At 57.0% G+C, this 15,213-nt stretch overlaps 6 protein-coding genes across 6 annotated transcripts; 4 read left to right on the top strand and 2 right to left on the bottom strand.

The window, feature by feature from the left end:
• Positions 1-51: 51 nt before the first annotated feature.
• Positions 52-1,058, bottom strand: B0H64DRAFT_233616 (uncharacterized protein). The gene is made up of 2 exons (XM_062799758.1): positions 374-1,058; positions 52-317 (listed from the first exon to the last, which is right to left on the bottom strand). The coding sequence occupies exons 1-2, from the start codon at positions 791-793 to the stop codon at positions 129-131; spliced, it is 609 nt and encodes a 202-aa protein (XP_062656162.1). The 5' UTR covers positions 794-1,058; the 3' UTR covers positions 52-128.
• A 1-nt stretch (position 1,059) lies between these two features.
• B0H64DRAFT_233620 (NADH-ubiquinone oxidoreductase 51 kDa subunit mitochondrial precursor) lies at positions 1,060-3,245 on the top strand. Its single transcript, XM_062799759.1, has 3 exons — positions 1,060-1,619; positions 1,707-2,694; positions 2,772-3,245. The coding sequence occupies exons 1-3, from the start codon at positions 1,272-1,274 to the stop codon at positions 2,939-2,941; spliced, it is 1,506 nt and encodes a 501-aa protein (XP_062656161.1). The 5' UTR covers positions 1,060-1,271; the 3' UTR covers positions 2,942-3,245.
• On the top strand, positions 3,246-4,511 carry B0H64DRAFT_467955 (uncharacterized protein; the record flags this gene model as incomplete). Its single annotated transcript, XM_062807731.1, has 2 exons — positions 3,246-3,603; positions 3,721-4,511. The coding sequence occupies exons 1-2, from the start codon at positions 3,549-3,551 to the stop codon at positions 4,509-4,511; spliced, it is 846 nt and encodes a 281-aa protein (XP_062656160.1). The 5' UTR covers positions 3,246-3,548.
• On the bottom strand, positions 4,503-5,894 carry B0H64DRAFT_233596 (uncharacterized protein). The gene is made up of 3 exons (XM_062799757.1): positions 5,259-5,894; positions 5,103-5,200; positions 4,503-5,035 (listed from the first exon to the last, which is right to left on the bottom strand). The coding sequence occupies exons 1-3, from the start codon at positions 5,715-5,717 to the stop codon at positions 4,858-4,860; spliced, it is 735 nt and encodes a 244-aa protein (XP_062656159.1). The 5' UTR covers positions 5,718-5,894; the 3' UTR covers positions 4,503-4,857.
• Positions 5,895-7,050: 1,156 nt separating this feature from the next.
• Positions 7,051-8,475, top strand: B0H64DRAFT_377149 (SRP40, C-terminal domain-containing protein; the record flags this gene model as incomplete). The annotated part of the gene is made up of 1 exon (XM_062802516.1): positions 7,051-8,475. The coding sequence occupies one exon, from the start codon at positions 7,051-7,053 to the stop codon at positions 8,473-8,475; it is 1,425 nt and encodes a 474-aa protein (XP_062656158.1).
• Positions 8,476-11,160: 2,685 nt separating this feature from the next.
• B0H64DRAFT_377148 (uncharacterized protein) lies at positions 11,161-13,416 on the top strand (the record flags this gene model as incomplete). The annotated part of the gene is made up of 4 exons (XM_062802515.1): positions 11,161-12,179; positions 12,239-12,618; positions 12,674-13,064; positions 13,140-13,416. The coding sequence occupies 4 exons, from the start codon at positions 11,161-11,163 to the stop codon at positions 13,414-13,416; spliced, it is 2,067 nt and encodes a 688-aa protein (XP_062656157.1).
• Between the last annotated feature and the right edge of the window lie 1,797 nt (positions 13,417-15,213).

Here is a 15,213-nt window from a genome sequence, read left to right as displayed (position 1 = left end):
TGTGGGTTACAACGAGTTTCAATCGTTTGGCGATGTGGCTGTATTATTGTATGGCAGGCAACAGACCGGAGTTATGTCTAACGAAATGGGGGTATCTCTAAAAGCAAAATGAATCATGAATCAAAGAATCAAGCAAACTTGGCCGGGTTGCTGGGTATCATCCTCTTCAGCACATCGATCTGCCTCGCCAGCCCCTTGTTCTTCAGCTCGGCCACCCCCCGCTTGTCCGTCCTCCTCAACCCGTTGGAGTAGACCACGGTGAAGTCGGGCACCACCTCGCCCGCGGCGATCTCGGTATACGGCGTGAGCGTGCAGTGCTAGTCCGTCAAGTCAGCATCACAACTCAACCCAGCCCAAATAAAAGAGAACTAACCTTCCCAACAACCGCCCGCGCCCCCACCCTCGCCCCAACACCCACCACCGTCCCCTCCCCAATAACCGTCTCGCCCGCCTCAATCACCGCCCCGACCTCCACCGTCACGCACTCCGCCAGCGTCACAGCAACAACACCACCACCACCATCAGCACCAGCAGCAGCCACCCGCCCGGAAACACCCCCCGCGCTCGGCGCCGCGCCCACCGTCGCCCGCTCGTGCACCACGCACCGCCGGCCCACCGCGATCCGCCCCGCCGAAGACTCCAGCCGCGCACGCGGGTGCACCACGCTCTCGCCGCGGATCTCGATCAGGTGGGTACCTGTCAGCTGGGCGCTGTCGGCGATGGTGAGGTGGGAGGAGAGGTGTACTGGGGGTTTGGGGGCGGAGGGGGCGGTGGAGTGGCGTTTGGATGACATTTCTTTTGTTTTTTTTTTTGTTTTTGTTTTTTTTATGAAAAAGGTTCTCTGTGTTGGGTTGGGTTGGGTTGAGGGTTGGGTTATGGTGGTTGTGGTGGTGGTGGTTGGGAGGTTTGGGAGGGCATTGCTGCCGAGAGGTTGAAGGTTGGTGGTGATTGAGCGGGAGTTGGAGACGCGCTGTGAACTGAAGCTCGGACGAGATGAATTGAGCTTCAAAGTTCAAGTTCCCCACACTGCGAATCAGCGTCTTGGCGGTCCCGCCCCGCCACACGGACCACAAAGCTCAAGCACCCGCCACACCCGGAATCCCCAACCAATCAGCAGCTCCCTGAATCCAAACCTCAGAAAGGCGCTCAACTCTCGACGACTGCTCCATCACTAAAGAGCCAACCTCACCCCATCCACGAAACCCGACAGTCTTCCGGCCCCGGCCAATTGGCATCCCACACCTCTGCTCTGCCGGGCAGAGAACGCCAACATGCTGTCACGCACTGCGGCGCCGACCAAGGCGTCGGCAAGGACCATCTCGAGCGCCGTTTCAAATGCTGCCGCCGCGACAACACCCCAACAATGTCGCTCCTTCGCTACCGTCCAGGACGCCGGTGCTGCCACGGTGCGCACTTATGGTGGTCTGCGCGATCAGGACCGCATCTTTCAGAACCTCTACGGCCGCTACCCGCCCGACCTTAAGCACGCCAAGAAGATGGGCGACTGGCACAAGACCAAGGAAATTATTCTCAAGGGTCACGACTGGATTATCGGCGAGGTCAAGGCTTCCGGCCTGCGAGGGCGAGGCGGTGCCGGTTTCCCCTCGGGGTTGAAATGGGTGTGTAATTCTGTCGCTCTTGTTATCGCTGCTAGCAACTCGTCGATTGGCATTGGCTGACCCAACCCCTCCCTCTCCCCCGCACAGTCGTTCATGAACTTCAAGGATTGGGACAAGGACAACAAGCCGAGGTACCTGGTGGTCAACGCCGACGAGGGTGAGCCGGGAACCTGCAAGGACCGCGAGATCATGCGCAAGGACCCCCACAAGCTGGTCGAGGGCTGCTTGGTCGCCGGCCGCGCCATGAACGCCTCGGCCGCCTACATCTACATCCGCGGCGAGTTCATCGAGGAGGCCGCCGTGCTGCAAAACGCCATCAACGAGGCCTACGCCGAGGGGCTGATCGGCAAGAACGCCTGCGGCTCCGGCTACGACTTTGACGTCTACGTCCACCGCGGCGGCGGTGCCTACGTCTGCGGCGAGGAGACCAGCCTGATCGAGTCGCTCGAGGGCAAGCCCGGCAAGCCGCGCCTCAAGCCCCCCTTCCCCGCGGCCGTCGGCCTGTTCGGCTGCCCGTCCACGGTGGCCAACGTCGAGACGGTCGCCGTGGCGCCCACCATCTGCCGGCGCGGCGGGAGCTGGTTCGCCGGGTTCGGGCGCGAGCGCAACCAGGGCACCAAGCTCTACTGCATCAGCGGGCACGTCAACAACCCGGCCACGGTCGAGGAGGAGATGAGCATCCCGCTGCGGGAGCTGATCGACAAGCACTGCGGCGGCGTGCGCGGCGGCTGGGACAACCTGCTGGCCGTCATCCCCGGCGGCTCGTCGACCCCGATCCTGCCCAAGGCCGTGTGCGACGACCAACTGATGGACTTTGACGCCCTCAAGGACAGCCAGTCCGGCCTAGGCACCGCCGCCGTCATCGTCATGGACAAGAGCGCCGACGTCGTGCGCGCCATCTCCCGCCTCAGCCACTTCTACCGCCACGAGTCCTGCGGCCAGTGCACCCCCTGCCGCGAGGGAAGCAAGTGGACCGAGCAGATCATGCAGCGCTTCGAGAAGGGCCTCGGCCGCGAGCGCGAGATCGACATGCTGCAGGAGCTGACCAAGCAGGTCGAGGGGCATACCATCTGCGGTAGGTTTCCCCCTCTTCTCTTTTTTTTTTCCATATCTTTTCAAGAAATGCAATGCTAATAAATCTGTTCTGTGCAGCCCTCGGCGAGGCCTTCGCCTGGCCCATCCAGGGTCTGATCCGCCACTTCCGCCCCGAGCTGGAGGCGCGCATGCAGCAGTTTGCCAAGGAGAGCGGCGGCGAGGCGCTGGCTGGTGGCTGGAACCACGATTCCAAGCTGAAAGGCCAACTTGTCTCTCCGGGCATGTAAAAGGAAGGGTGAGCGGTTTGGTTTGGTTGGGTTGGGTTGGTGGAAGGCGTGAGAGAGAGGTTGGTACATTGTACATAGGCCTAGTCCGCCGTATACTGCCCCCGGGCTGTACTTGATTTGCTTTGTCGAATCCAGGGGTGTGGGGGGGAGGTGATATGTATGCTGGTTGCCGTTCGAGGGCGAATGGTGGTGCTGTTTTACTAACCCCGTCGACGAATGACAAGTCTTCAAGTGGCCACGACCCAGGTCTAGCTTACCTATCGAAGAAGCCTTCCTCATCGTAGTCGTCTCTACCGGATTCAGTCATCTTCTCAACATGGATGTTTAGCGTCGTTCAGCCACTCAATTCGGCTTCAACTTTGGTGGATATTAAAAGTGGGGTTGTCAGGGGATAAACAGAGAGACACAGTAACTCTCAGCAAGCCATTGGAGACGCGACACTCTCATGAATCTCACCGCTCTCTCTTCAGTCGGGTTGTTTACAACAGCAACCTACATAAACGAGGAGTCAAGAGCCCGCTGGTCATACTGACCCCAGCCGCAATACGTCTTGTTCCTCGAACATTTTACCCATCTTTTTTCATTTTCCGGGCTCAAACCACTCGAAATGGCGGACAACGTTGGCAAGTTCGAGCAATTTGTCAAGTTCGGGACCGATGCTTGTAAGTGAGAGATTCGCTGGGCTCCGTCTATCACTCATCCGGATCTCAATTCCCAAACTTCTCCTTCCGCCAACCCCCCCTTATAAGCAAACAACTCACACACCCCCTTCAAACCAGACGGCCTAGAACGCCTCCTCCGCCTCCTCCAAGCCCTCGTCACAATCCTGCTCTTCACCCCACTCACTACCATCACCACCGTCACTTCCACCCTCTCCCTTCCCACCTCCCTCCTCCCCCTCCTCACCCCGCAAACCCTCACCCCCCTCCGCAAACGCCTCGCCTCCCTCCGCCAACCCCTCCGCTTCTTCCGCTTCCTCGACTCCTTCGCCGGCGCCTGGTCCGCCCTCTCCGCCCTGCAGTCGGCAACAACGGCAACAACGGCAACACACGACGACGAGAAGAAGCTGAACCCGGCAACGGGTAGTGCTAGTGGTAGTGGTAGTGGTGGTAGCAGCAACTGGGCGCGGCGCGCGGCAGGGTGGGCTGATTTCGGCGGCCGCGCCTTCACGGGCATGTACCTACTACTGGAGAGCGCCGTGTTTGTCGAGGCTGTGCTGGACGTGCCTGGGCTGCGGGTGTGGGGCTCGGAGGAGGTGGTGAGGGGGCTGGTGGTGGATGGGCAGCGGTTTTGGTTTGCGGGGCTGGTGTGTGGGATCGTGGGCGCCGTGGTGAGGTTGGTGAGTTGGGCGGAAGGGGAGAAAGGGGGGAGGGGGAAGGTGGTGAGGAGGCTGGTGGCGGATGTTATGGATTTGGCGGTGCCGGGGTCGGTGGTCGGTTGGGTGCCGCTGGAGCCGCGGACGGTTGGGTGGTTGATGGTGGGGAGTACGGTGCTGACGGGGATGGAGGTCTGGGAGAGGTGCGGGAGGGACGTGGCTGTTGCGAAGATGGCTGTAGGGGATAGGAGGTGACTGTTTCAACGGGGATAGAAAGGCGGGATGCGTTAGGTATCCGCGAAAGCGTTAAGGACAACCGTTGGTGGCCAGCACGGCCGGCGCTACTGCTAACAACCCAAATTCCTCCTCCCTGATGAGTTCCCAGACTGATTCCTTTGAAAATACGACCGCGCTACCATCACCTTCTAGGATCTTGATGGAAATGAATGACTCCAAAACCTTCTCCGGATGAATATTTGCACGTCAAGAGATCCCCCCCCCCCGGCAACATCTCCTGCTCAGCTGCCTATGCGACGCCGTACCCGCTCACCAACCCAGTTATCCCAGAAACCATTGTCCGCGAGCCATGCCTACCTAACCTTCAAGCAGCAACGGACACGGTGCCACCAGCGGTTCGGCGATCCTCAGTATCAGGGGCGAGCTGGATGCGATGGTGTCTATCAGGGTCATCGATATATCTCAAGACAACACCAAGCTTGAAGTCGAGGCTCCAAAAACAGGCGACGAGGGAAATCACTGCAAGAGCAAACTGCAACGCGCTGGTAGTCTATGTGTTAGCACAACCTGATGACGAACAGAGATGGATGTAAATAGAGGCGCCCTTACCCTAAAGTCATGATTAATGGAAGGAGGCACTCCGAGTCCCTGACGCCCCCGTACCACCAGTACGAAACAAGTCTCCAGCCAATCCCTTCCGGCATACACTCGTTAGCCGCGTCAACGCAGACATCTCCCTTCGCTCCTTTTTCTTTGTGGACTCACCCATGCAATAGTAACAATGAGCCCCAAGACCAAGTCAACAAAGGCAACGAGTATCAGCTTTGCCCGCTTCTGCTTTTTGCTCCTGGGCTTTTCAAGTCGCTCATCATGATCGTCATCGCCGTTGAAGCCACAAATGTAGTCCCCGACCCGGCAGGAGACGGCAGGGAGTGCCCGAATGAAACGGGAACGGGGCTGGAGGAGGGCGAGGTTCCAACCAAGAACCAAAAACAGCGCGATGAAGACGACAACGAAGAGGCCCGAGCCGCTGGTGAGGCGCAGACTAATCGAGGCCACGATATCGGCAAAGGCAAATAAAGCAACCAGAATGCGGAATGTCGTGGTGAGACTAAAGGTGGTCATCCACTTCCGTTCATTGTCCCCGTCATCGTTGCCGTACCCCAGACTAGGCGAGCCGATGGGCTGGTAGGCCATCGCGGGACTGATTTCGGGGACCGCCATTGATGCGGCAGCCTGCCAGCCCGCGATTCTCCGTCGGAGGGGTACAGAAAAGGGTTCTAAGGGAGGGATTAAGGATGCTGGAGAGATAGGTGGTGAGACTCCGTTTTCGTCCTGTAGAGTTAAAGCTGAAATAGACTAAGACCGCTTGTTTAAAGGCATTGTCAGTTGCGAAGGGTCCGCGGGCGCATGTTTATAGAGCCCTGTCCATGGCCCCCAACCGGCTCAGGTATCACGAGTAGGATCCCAGGAGGCTGGCGATGCGTCCGGCCCAGAAAGGCACCTGGGACGGCCAATACCCTCGGTTTGTTTGTTCCTCCTTGGTTCACAGCCAACCGATTTGACTGGTGCCTATGGGTCAGTCCGAAGGATGCAGGATCAAGGCAAAGAATGCAGCACCCTTGACAAAAGCCATAGCGTTTCGCATGTGGTGACCCAAGCTGCTAACATGCACAGCATCAAACAATACGGGGGTCAATATGGTTCCATCTTCGCATTTGTGTATTGTGAAGAAACTCGATATTTGTGAACCGAAAGTGCGCCAAAAGTAACCTCTAGCAACTCGCACATCGAGACGAATGGGGGGTGTAAGAAACATCATAGATCCTGTCCATGGATAGATGTTAATAGCCCCATCAACTATCGCGAGCATGGGTCAATACTTGAGTGGATGAATGAGCAACAAGACCCGTTATACAAACACCTCAAACACATTCCGAGTCACGTCCACCGAGGCGAATTCGTCTCGACAGCTGCTTCCAAGGGCGGGAATAAGAACGCCTTATGTGGGAAGGGATGACCCCGCACCCTCTGGCCAGGAAAAGCCGAACCCCAAAAGAAACTAAGAAATCAGGCAATAAAAGGGAATAGATAGATAGAGCAAAACAAAATCGCATAAAATACTATCTCGAGCAAACAAAAAGTAAATGGAGTATCTCCAGCTCGTTGGGCTCTCGGATGACTTTGGCTTCGTTCCGACCTCCAGATTACTGTGTCCGAAGTACAGGGGGTGCCCCGCTCATGCAAGGGGCAATGTGGGGAATTCCATTCCTCGGCCCACCAAAACGAAGCGGCAGAAAAGGGAGAAAAAAGGGCGGTGAGAGCGCATTCCGGAAGCAGAAACTCCAAGAAATTTTCTTTGGAATGGAAACACGCGCCTGCCTTTTGACGCCATTCCTCCCTCGAATCCCTCACAAACTGTGCAGGAGCTAGTGCCCACTAGCTTGCCCAATTCACAAAGCGACTTTCGCCCATGTCGACTCCGCCAGCGTGGCTCTTTTCCAATAACTCTGCACTGACCGCGCAAAAACCGACCACTCACGGTAACACATCCACGATGCCCGGAACCAAGAAGCTCAAGGCTGGCGGGTCCCAAAAGAAGGCCCCCGCCACCGAGAAGTCCAAAACGACCGCCGAGCCACCTACACAGCTCATGAATTTGGTCGAATCGTTCCTCTCTGAGCACGACTTCACCGACGCCCATCGCGCATTCACAAAGCAACGGGCCAAGAAGGGCTGGAAGGGCGGGAAGTCGGGCACCGCTGACGGCCATTCCTTAATCGCTGTCTTTAAAACTTGGGAGACATCCCTTGAGAATGCCGACTCCGGGAAGGCCATCAAGGCCGCGGCCAAGAAGACCACCAAGGTCAGCAGCAGCAGGGACAGCAGCGACGATAGTAGCAGCAGCAGCGAGTCGGAGTCGTCGGACAGCGACAGCGAGGACAATGCCGACGTTGATATGAAGGACGTTATCGAAGAGTCCTCTAGCTCCGACTCGAGCAGCAGCAGTGAGAGTGACAGCAGCGACAGCGACAGCGAGGACGAGAAAAAGACGGCGAAGTCCGCAGCCGCGCCGAAGCCTGCAGCCAACCCTCTGAAGCGCAAGGCCGTTTCCGAAAGCAGTGACTCGTCTGATTCCGACTCCGATTCCGATTCCAGCTCTGACGAGGAGGCTCCCGCGTCCAAGAAGCAAAAGGTCGCCGCCGCCCCGGTCGCTGCCGAATCGTCCTCCGAATCGTCCTCGGACTCTTCCTCTTCAGACTCCGACTCCAGCTCCGACTGTGAAGCCGAGTCTAAGCCAGCCACCAAGAAGACTGCCGCCAAGAAGGAAACTGCCAAAAAGACCACCACCAAGAAAAAGGCTGCCCAGAAAGACGACTCGTCTTCCGATTCCTCTTCGTCGTCGTCCGAGTCAGACTCGTCCTCGGAGTCTGAATCCGAATCCGAATCGGAAGACGAAGCCGAGGAGGCGGCTAAGGTCCCCCTCCCCGAATCCGACTCGGACTCCTCCAGCGATTCCTCGTCTGATTCCTCCGACTCTGATTCCGACTCCGACTCAGAGAAGACCAAGACCAAGACTAAGACCATCAAGCCCACCGCCTCCCCGCCTACCACCGGCTCGGACACCTCAGCCACCCTCGACCGAGCCTCGCCCAAGGTCTTCCCGGTCGACGGCGACGCGCCGCTCCCGCCGGACCCGAGCACGTTCAAGGCCAACAACCGCGGCAGGAACGGCAACGGTGACGGCAACGGCAAGGGGGCCACCCAGCCCTTCTCGCGCATCGACCGCGGGCTCGAGGTCGACCCCCGCTTCCAGTCCAACGCCTTTGCCGGCCACGACTGGGGCCGCAAGGCCCACGAGGACCTGATCGTCACGCGCGGCAAGGGCTTCACCAAGGAGAAGAACAAGAAGAAGAAGGGCAGCTACCGCGGCGGGCGCATCGATACCTTTGCGGTGGGGGGGATCAAGTTCGACGACTAAGGTGCTAGAGGCCGAACCCTATTTCATTGTCGTCGAGCCGGGGGGGAAAGAAAAAAACAAAAGCGTTGCTGCACTTCGATTGTGGCCGGTTCAGGGGTGGTTCCGTTCGCCTGGTTAGACATGGCATAGCAAGGAGTCTCAGGCAATTTTTGTGTTTGATTATTCACGCCGGGCATTCACATGCCGCTTTTAGGCATTGGGCGATGTGTGTGCAGAATCAGTGATGCGGCCTTGTCGCATCCGGGCGGGTAGTTGTTTCTGCTGTTGGGGAGATCGAGGGCACTGTGTCCGGCCTCCTTTCAGGCATAGGTATATACCACTGGGGGGATTCCTTTTTTTTATCTTTTCTTTTTATGTTCACCCGGGTTTTACCGTGAGACCAGGCCGGGGCCATTAGTATTTATATATATTCAAACTCGCAACAACTACCACATCGTATCTGTGTTGGCCTCTCGCGGGAGGGTGGAGAACTCTTATCCACCCCCATGCTGGTCCATGAAACGGCCGCCGTGCTCAGCCTTGCATTTCGCCGTTGCGGCTCACTTACACAGCCACAGCAACCGCAACTTCCAAACAGCCTACCCATGCCCTATCCGATGCCCCAAAATACACAAGGGCCCTGCAGTGGAAATAAGGTTGGGCTTATCTGGGGTTGGAAAATCAAACGGCCGCTGCTGAGCCACATGGCAGCCCGAAGAAGGTAGCGGCATGCTCGTGATGGCTTGCAGGTTGCGTGATGCTGCCTGCTGAGTTATTGATGGCGCCCTCCAGACTCTTCGGTGTGAGAGAAGAACATATTCAGTCATTGGTTTCAGAAGGTGCCTCGAGGTAGGCCTCGAACTTGGGTGTGCCTCGGTGTGCCTCGGGCTTGGGAGCCCGTGGTGCATCTTGCATCAACTAAATTGGGGCCATGGTTGGTTATGGTTTTGGGGGTTTCTCGTTTCGCTATGGGTTGCTTGCCCGGCCGCTGATATGCCCACAGCCAAGGCAGAATACGGGTTGGTTAGAGGGAAGATGTGACCGCCCTTGGGCCGAGCTTCTTCTTTGGCCTTGTCAGCGGTCGTTGATTTAGGCCGAATGGTGCTTCCGCCTAGAATGGATCTTGAGAGGGACAGTGTTTTCCCTAAGCGGGATTCAGACCGAAGAGTTCGGCGGCTCTGAAGTGAAGGTACCTGTAATGAAAGATGGAACGTTTGATTCATCCACCCCGTCCCGGAGATCCGGGCAGCTACCCCATGAGATGCCCACAGAAATACATGTGGCTCCAATGCGCCGGCGTGATCGTCAATAAGGCGAACAGGACCCTGAAACATGCACTTCATGGGAGATGCTTGGTCGGCTTAATGCCTGGCTTAATGTGAGCGACGTGTCCGAGAGGAGATGTGGCTCTGAGTGGGGGTCTTTGAATGTTTTACGGCGAGGCAGACTCGACGAGAGTGGCATCAATCTTATATGCGTGTAAGCAGGTGACGACCCCTGGTCAAGGAAGGCGTCTCGCCGTTCTCGAATCATCACCCAGTGGGGTCTTTTACCAAGGGGGTTCCGAAGTGACGGGACTGTGCCACGTGTATTGGTGATTCCGGTTCTGTATCACATGATGCCCGTTGAGTGGGTTTCTTTGCTCATGCTATGAGAACACAACGATCAAAACTCTCTAGAGCAGAGATATCCAGTTACCTAGTTAGGTACCCGAGGTAACCTGACTGTTAACAGTTCGGCTGAGGGGGACGATGGCCCGATGGGATGTGGGATATCTTAATCTCCAGCGATCCATCCCAGTCCGGAATCGAATCAAATAGACGAGGTGGGGTTCGCAATAGAGGTTTCTGGGGAGTGAGGCAGGCTGTGTGACCAGTGCGAGTGAATTATTTGGTCTTCTCGGTCATGAGAAGACAGGTACGGCTGACTGACTGTCTTGGACTTTGGATCGCCGAAATCACATCGGAAGTATTCGTGTCTGTGGCCCTTTGGGAAGACACGCATGTTGCCCAGGAGAAAATAAGCTTTCCATGCTCTCGAAATGCAATGAGCACTGAAGAAAGAGTGTCGGTGATTGGAGCCCGCATGTGAACCTTGGATGCCTCTCAGGCACGCCCAGCTTATGAAGGGGATGTTGTGCGAGAGCCTGGGGCTCAGCCTTGAACTAAAAAGTGGAGCACCCGGTCCGTTGGCGATCGTCTCAAGGGTCGGTGCACGGACACCACCCACTGGCGCCTCATTTGGGCCACGGCCAGGGCCAGCCAGCCTCTGTCCCAAGTTCTCTGGGCGCAGTGTCACAGGTGTCACACACACCCCCCCAAGGCACGTTGGCGGCACTGAGGCTCATCGGCAGGAGGACTTCGATCGCGCAGCTGGCCGGGCGGTTTCCATTCCGCTGCTCATGCTCGTTTCATTGAGACTCACAATGCCAACGACTGGCAAGGCGTCCGCCAACACGCGAACTCTAATATTAATAGACTCGGTGCCCGTCTCTCACCGGATGCGGTGACACAGTCTTTTTTACACTCAATTCTCACTGTTCTCACTGTTCTCGCTCGTTCACCAACAACCTCCTGTCTCTCTCAGCCGCGGCGCAACTCGAGTCGATTTAAAAAAGAAAAACACTTGAGAGTCCATTTAAAGAACACTCTGGGACTCATTTCACACCTTTTACCATTTCGGCCGACTTTGGCATCTCGCCACGGCATGGGCATAGGCAGCAGCAGCCTGGCCGCGCTTGAAACCGACCGCAATGTGGAAGAGGCTAGTCAAGAGCCCCAACAAGCGCTCTCAAAAACTGTCAAGACAACCCGCCGACGACGCCGTTGGGCCGACCTCATTGCTAACCCGTTCCGCAGCAGGGCCCCCGATGCTGACGTCGCCAAGGGTGATGCGGTGAAAGATCGGGACCATGTTGTGCCTAAACGCCGAAAGCATGAGAGTGCGGACTCGCCCGCCATCGAGACCGTCTTGGAGGTCCCAGAGCACCATCTCCAGGAACTACGTGGGCTCCTCGAGAAGTCGCGGCCTTCGGAGGATGCACCCTTTCAGGTCAGCGGGGAGCTAGGGGTTAAGCTGGCGTCATATGCCCAGCAGAAGATGGGGACCTACGACGCTATGCGCCAACAAAGCATCCGCTACGAAGGCTCTCTGGGGTTCGACTTCATCCGCACCGAGATGGCGAACGACCTCGAAATTCGGGCTAACCGGGTTCTGCAACGTCTCAAAAAGAACGATATTGCTCGCTTTTACGAAACAGCGCCCAAGAAGCGTGGCTACCGCGGTCAGGAGCACCCCCGCTTCTACGGCGACCACTTTCTCTCCAATGCGGACCTGATAGAGCAGACGCAGCTCTTTGCCCTGTGCCGGGCCATGCCCAAGGGCGCCCATCTCCACATTCATTTCAACGCCAACCTACTCCCCAGCGTTCTGCTCGGCATTGCCAAGGATATGGAGCGCATGTTCATCTGGAGCAACATTGCTCTCGACCGGCCCGAGGCATATAACCTCTGCAGGATACAGTTTAGCATCATGAGTGAGGATACCGTGGTGAAGAGGGGTAAAGGCGACCCGTTTGACGAAAATTACCAGTGCGGGACCGTGATGCAGTTTCAGGAGTTCAGGGAGGCATACCCAGGAGGGCAGGAGGCGGCCGACCAATTCTTACAGAGCAAGCTTGTTTTCCAGGAGGAAGAAGCTCACAACCTACTTCAAACACCAGAAGGGTTAGTCGACATCTGGAATACCGATGGGGTTTGAGCGGTGACGCTGACATCTTGTGCAGCGCATGGGAGAAGTTCAATGCCCGGACGCAAATGATGAAGGGCCTATTCAACTACAAGACCGCCTATCGGAGGTACACTCGGCAATGTCTTGAGGAATTCGTTGACGACAAGATTCAGTACGCTGAGATTAGGCCCAACTTCATGTCCTCAAACCAAGTATGGGAAGATGATGGCTCCTGCCGTGTTGACAATGTCGGCATCATGGATCTAATCATCGACGAGTATGAAGCCTTCCAAAAGGACCACAATCGGCAGACTCTCAAAGGCCTCAAGGTCATCTACTGCACGCCGCGTTCCTTCAGCGAGGAGCAAGTTGGCGAAGCCCTAACGCAATGCTTCCAGTTCAAGATGGACGACAAATTCTCTAAATACATTGCCGGTGAGTCTTCGAAAAAAAGCGATGCTCTAGCCCCGGGAACTAACCACAGCCGCAGGCTTTGACCTAGTCGGCGAAGAAAGCAAAGGCAAGCCCCTCAAAGACTTCGCGCAGCAGTTCCTCCAGTTCCAAGCCCTCTGCAAGGCCGCGGGCGTCGACATCCCGCTGCTCCTGCACTGCGGCGAGACGCTCGACATCGGCACCGACACCGACGGCAACCTGCTGGACGCCCTGCTGCTCGGCGCGAAGCGCATCGGCCACGGCTTCGCCCTGCCGCGCCACCCCTACGTCATGAGCCAGATGAAGCAGCGCGGCGTCTGCGTCGAGGTCTGCCCCATCTCCAACGAGATCCTGGGCCTGACGCCCAGGATGAGCGGCCATTCCGTCTATAACCTGCTGGCGAATAACGTGCCCTGCACCATCAGCGCCGATAACGCGACGCTGTTCAGGTATGCTTTTCCCTGTCCGTCCTGTGTTCCGCAGCGTTTTATTTTCCGTTGCTCACCAGATTCCGCCGTGTATAGATCCCGCCTCTCGCACGACTTTTACCAGGTCATGGCCGGCAAATCGGACATGACGCTACACGGTTTACGCCAGCTTGTCGAGTGGAGTATCGATCACTCGTGCATGGAGCCCAAGTTGATGAAGGAGGTGCGCGAGAGCTGGGAGGAGATGTGGTATGAGTTTTGCCAGGAGATCGTTGACGGCAAGTTCACGCTCGAGGATGACGCTCCCAAGGTGGAGGCTGAAGGGCGAGTAGTGGAAGTCGAGACGCCCGTTGCTAGGTTGCCGCCTGTTTGAGTTTTGTTCACGGATGGGATATGTTTTAACCTTCCCTATTGGCAAACGGGGCGGTTTTTTTCTCCTTTTTCTCTTCTTCTCTATTTGGTTGATATGAGTCATGACGGGAACTTCTCTTCTTCATACTACAAAGGCACCAGGAGGATGGAGGTTCTGGGCTGCTACTAGGGATACCCTCCTATTGGTGCTGCCGCAAGGCTCTGAGCGACTTTGGCGTTCCGTTTATACATTTCCTCGCGGGCGTGTGGGTTACTCCGGGTTATTTCGTGATAGACGGATACACAGAAGTACGGATTACTGCTTGCGCTCTTGACACCCGACGCGCTCTGACGTGCGTTTTTTGGTATTCATCTTTCCCCTCCCCTTTTACGCCACTTACGCTCGTCCCGGATCATGATATCCTTTACTGGGTGATGGGCGTACCCCCGATGGAGCGCTTTGGGAGGGTTGCGGGCTTCTGGCGTTCATGGAAAATAAGCAGGAAGAGTGGCGGGCCATATCTCCTCGTTTCACCGCTGATGTTTTTCCAGCTGGCCGGGAAGAAGAACATGCTCCGCATCCAGTGCCGATATGGAGGGGCCCATGTCCCGGTACTTGACATGCAGAGCCTCGCCGATGCCGTGACTCATTGGCATCCTTGATCTCCCAAGCCAGCAGACGGCCTGTGCTTGCGGCGGCCCGCGCCGTGGTCTGGGGCCGATGTGAGACGAAACTTAGCATGATCACGCCCTCACTGGCAAGTTCAAGATCCCCCAGCTTCGCAGAGGAAATCGAGAGTGAACCCGACGTCTGCTTGCCGGCGGAAAACCTTGGGACCGGAAGTGGGATTTTCCTCATCCAAGCCAGGCTCAACTTGATGTTTGTCGGAGCGTAAGGATCAACCCTAGATAGAGAGAGGGGCGAGTTTGGCAAAATACACACCCGAACTAATCGACGGAGAAAGGAAATATTATAAACATCTTACAGCGCAGACCTTGAAACGGCGTGATTAGTTAGTGTCTTTCCCGCTTCTCACCCTTCCTTGGGTGATGATACCTCAGGATCCCGCCCACGCGAGCCCCGAGCTCAGGCTGGCGGAACCCGGGCACAGCCGGGTGATTATGTCTACACAGTTGCATGGAGGACGCTGGCGACCCTCGGGCACTGTATGTATGCAAAACACAGTCTGCTGCGCTGCTGCGCTGCTGCGCTGCTGCGGGCCTGCCCACCCACCCCGGTCAGCCTCTGCGCCCCGGACCGGTAAGAAACCGATTAACTACCGGTAACTCTCCTTCCACGTTATTTCGTAGATTACAGGAACACCCCAGACATGGGAAGCGGTCGTCCTCAGCCCCCACGGCCGGTAAAAGTGGCAGCGGATTCTGCCCCGACTTGCCTCGTATGAGCCCTCGACTGGCAACAAAGAGATTGTGCGACGGCGCAATACCAGAAATTGTCGCAGCGGAGCCGAGTTGTCTCAGCACGCCAAGGACAGCGGGCCTCCTTCTGCTGCAGATCATCGCAAGGGCTGTTTCTTAGCCGAATGAGTCACAAACTCAATTGCGACACCACCGTCGTTGCTTTCCAATTGAGCGTTTTGATTCGACGGACGTGTCTTGTATCAATATCGAACGAGACTCCAACCGTCGTCAAGAACAACAAGTGTGGTTGAGACTGAGTGCCCATGATCGCGTGTCCGCCGAGTTCGGTAAATCGAGCGACCCTCTCGGCCATATGGTGCGGGGCGAAGCAAGCGCAAAGCCCTTGGGGACGGCCGGGAAGGCTGACCATCCAAAACCCCTCAGAGAAACGGCGCGC

The sequence above is a fragment of the Chaetomium fimeti genome, assembly GCF_033439085.1.
Source record: "Chaetomium fimeti strain CBS 168.71 chromosome Unknown B0H64scaffold_7, whole genome shotgun sequence".
In the NCBI taxonomy this organism is placed as follows: domain Eukaryota; kingdom Fungi; phylum Ascomycota; class Sordariomycetes; order Sordariales; family Chaetomiaceae; genus Chaetomium; species Chaetomium fimeti.
This window is presented reverse-complemented; position numbering and strand designations above follow the sequence as displayed.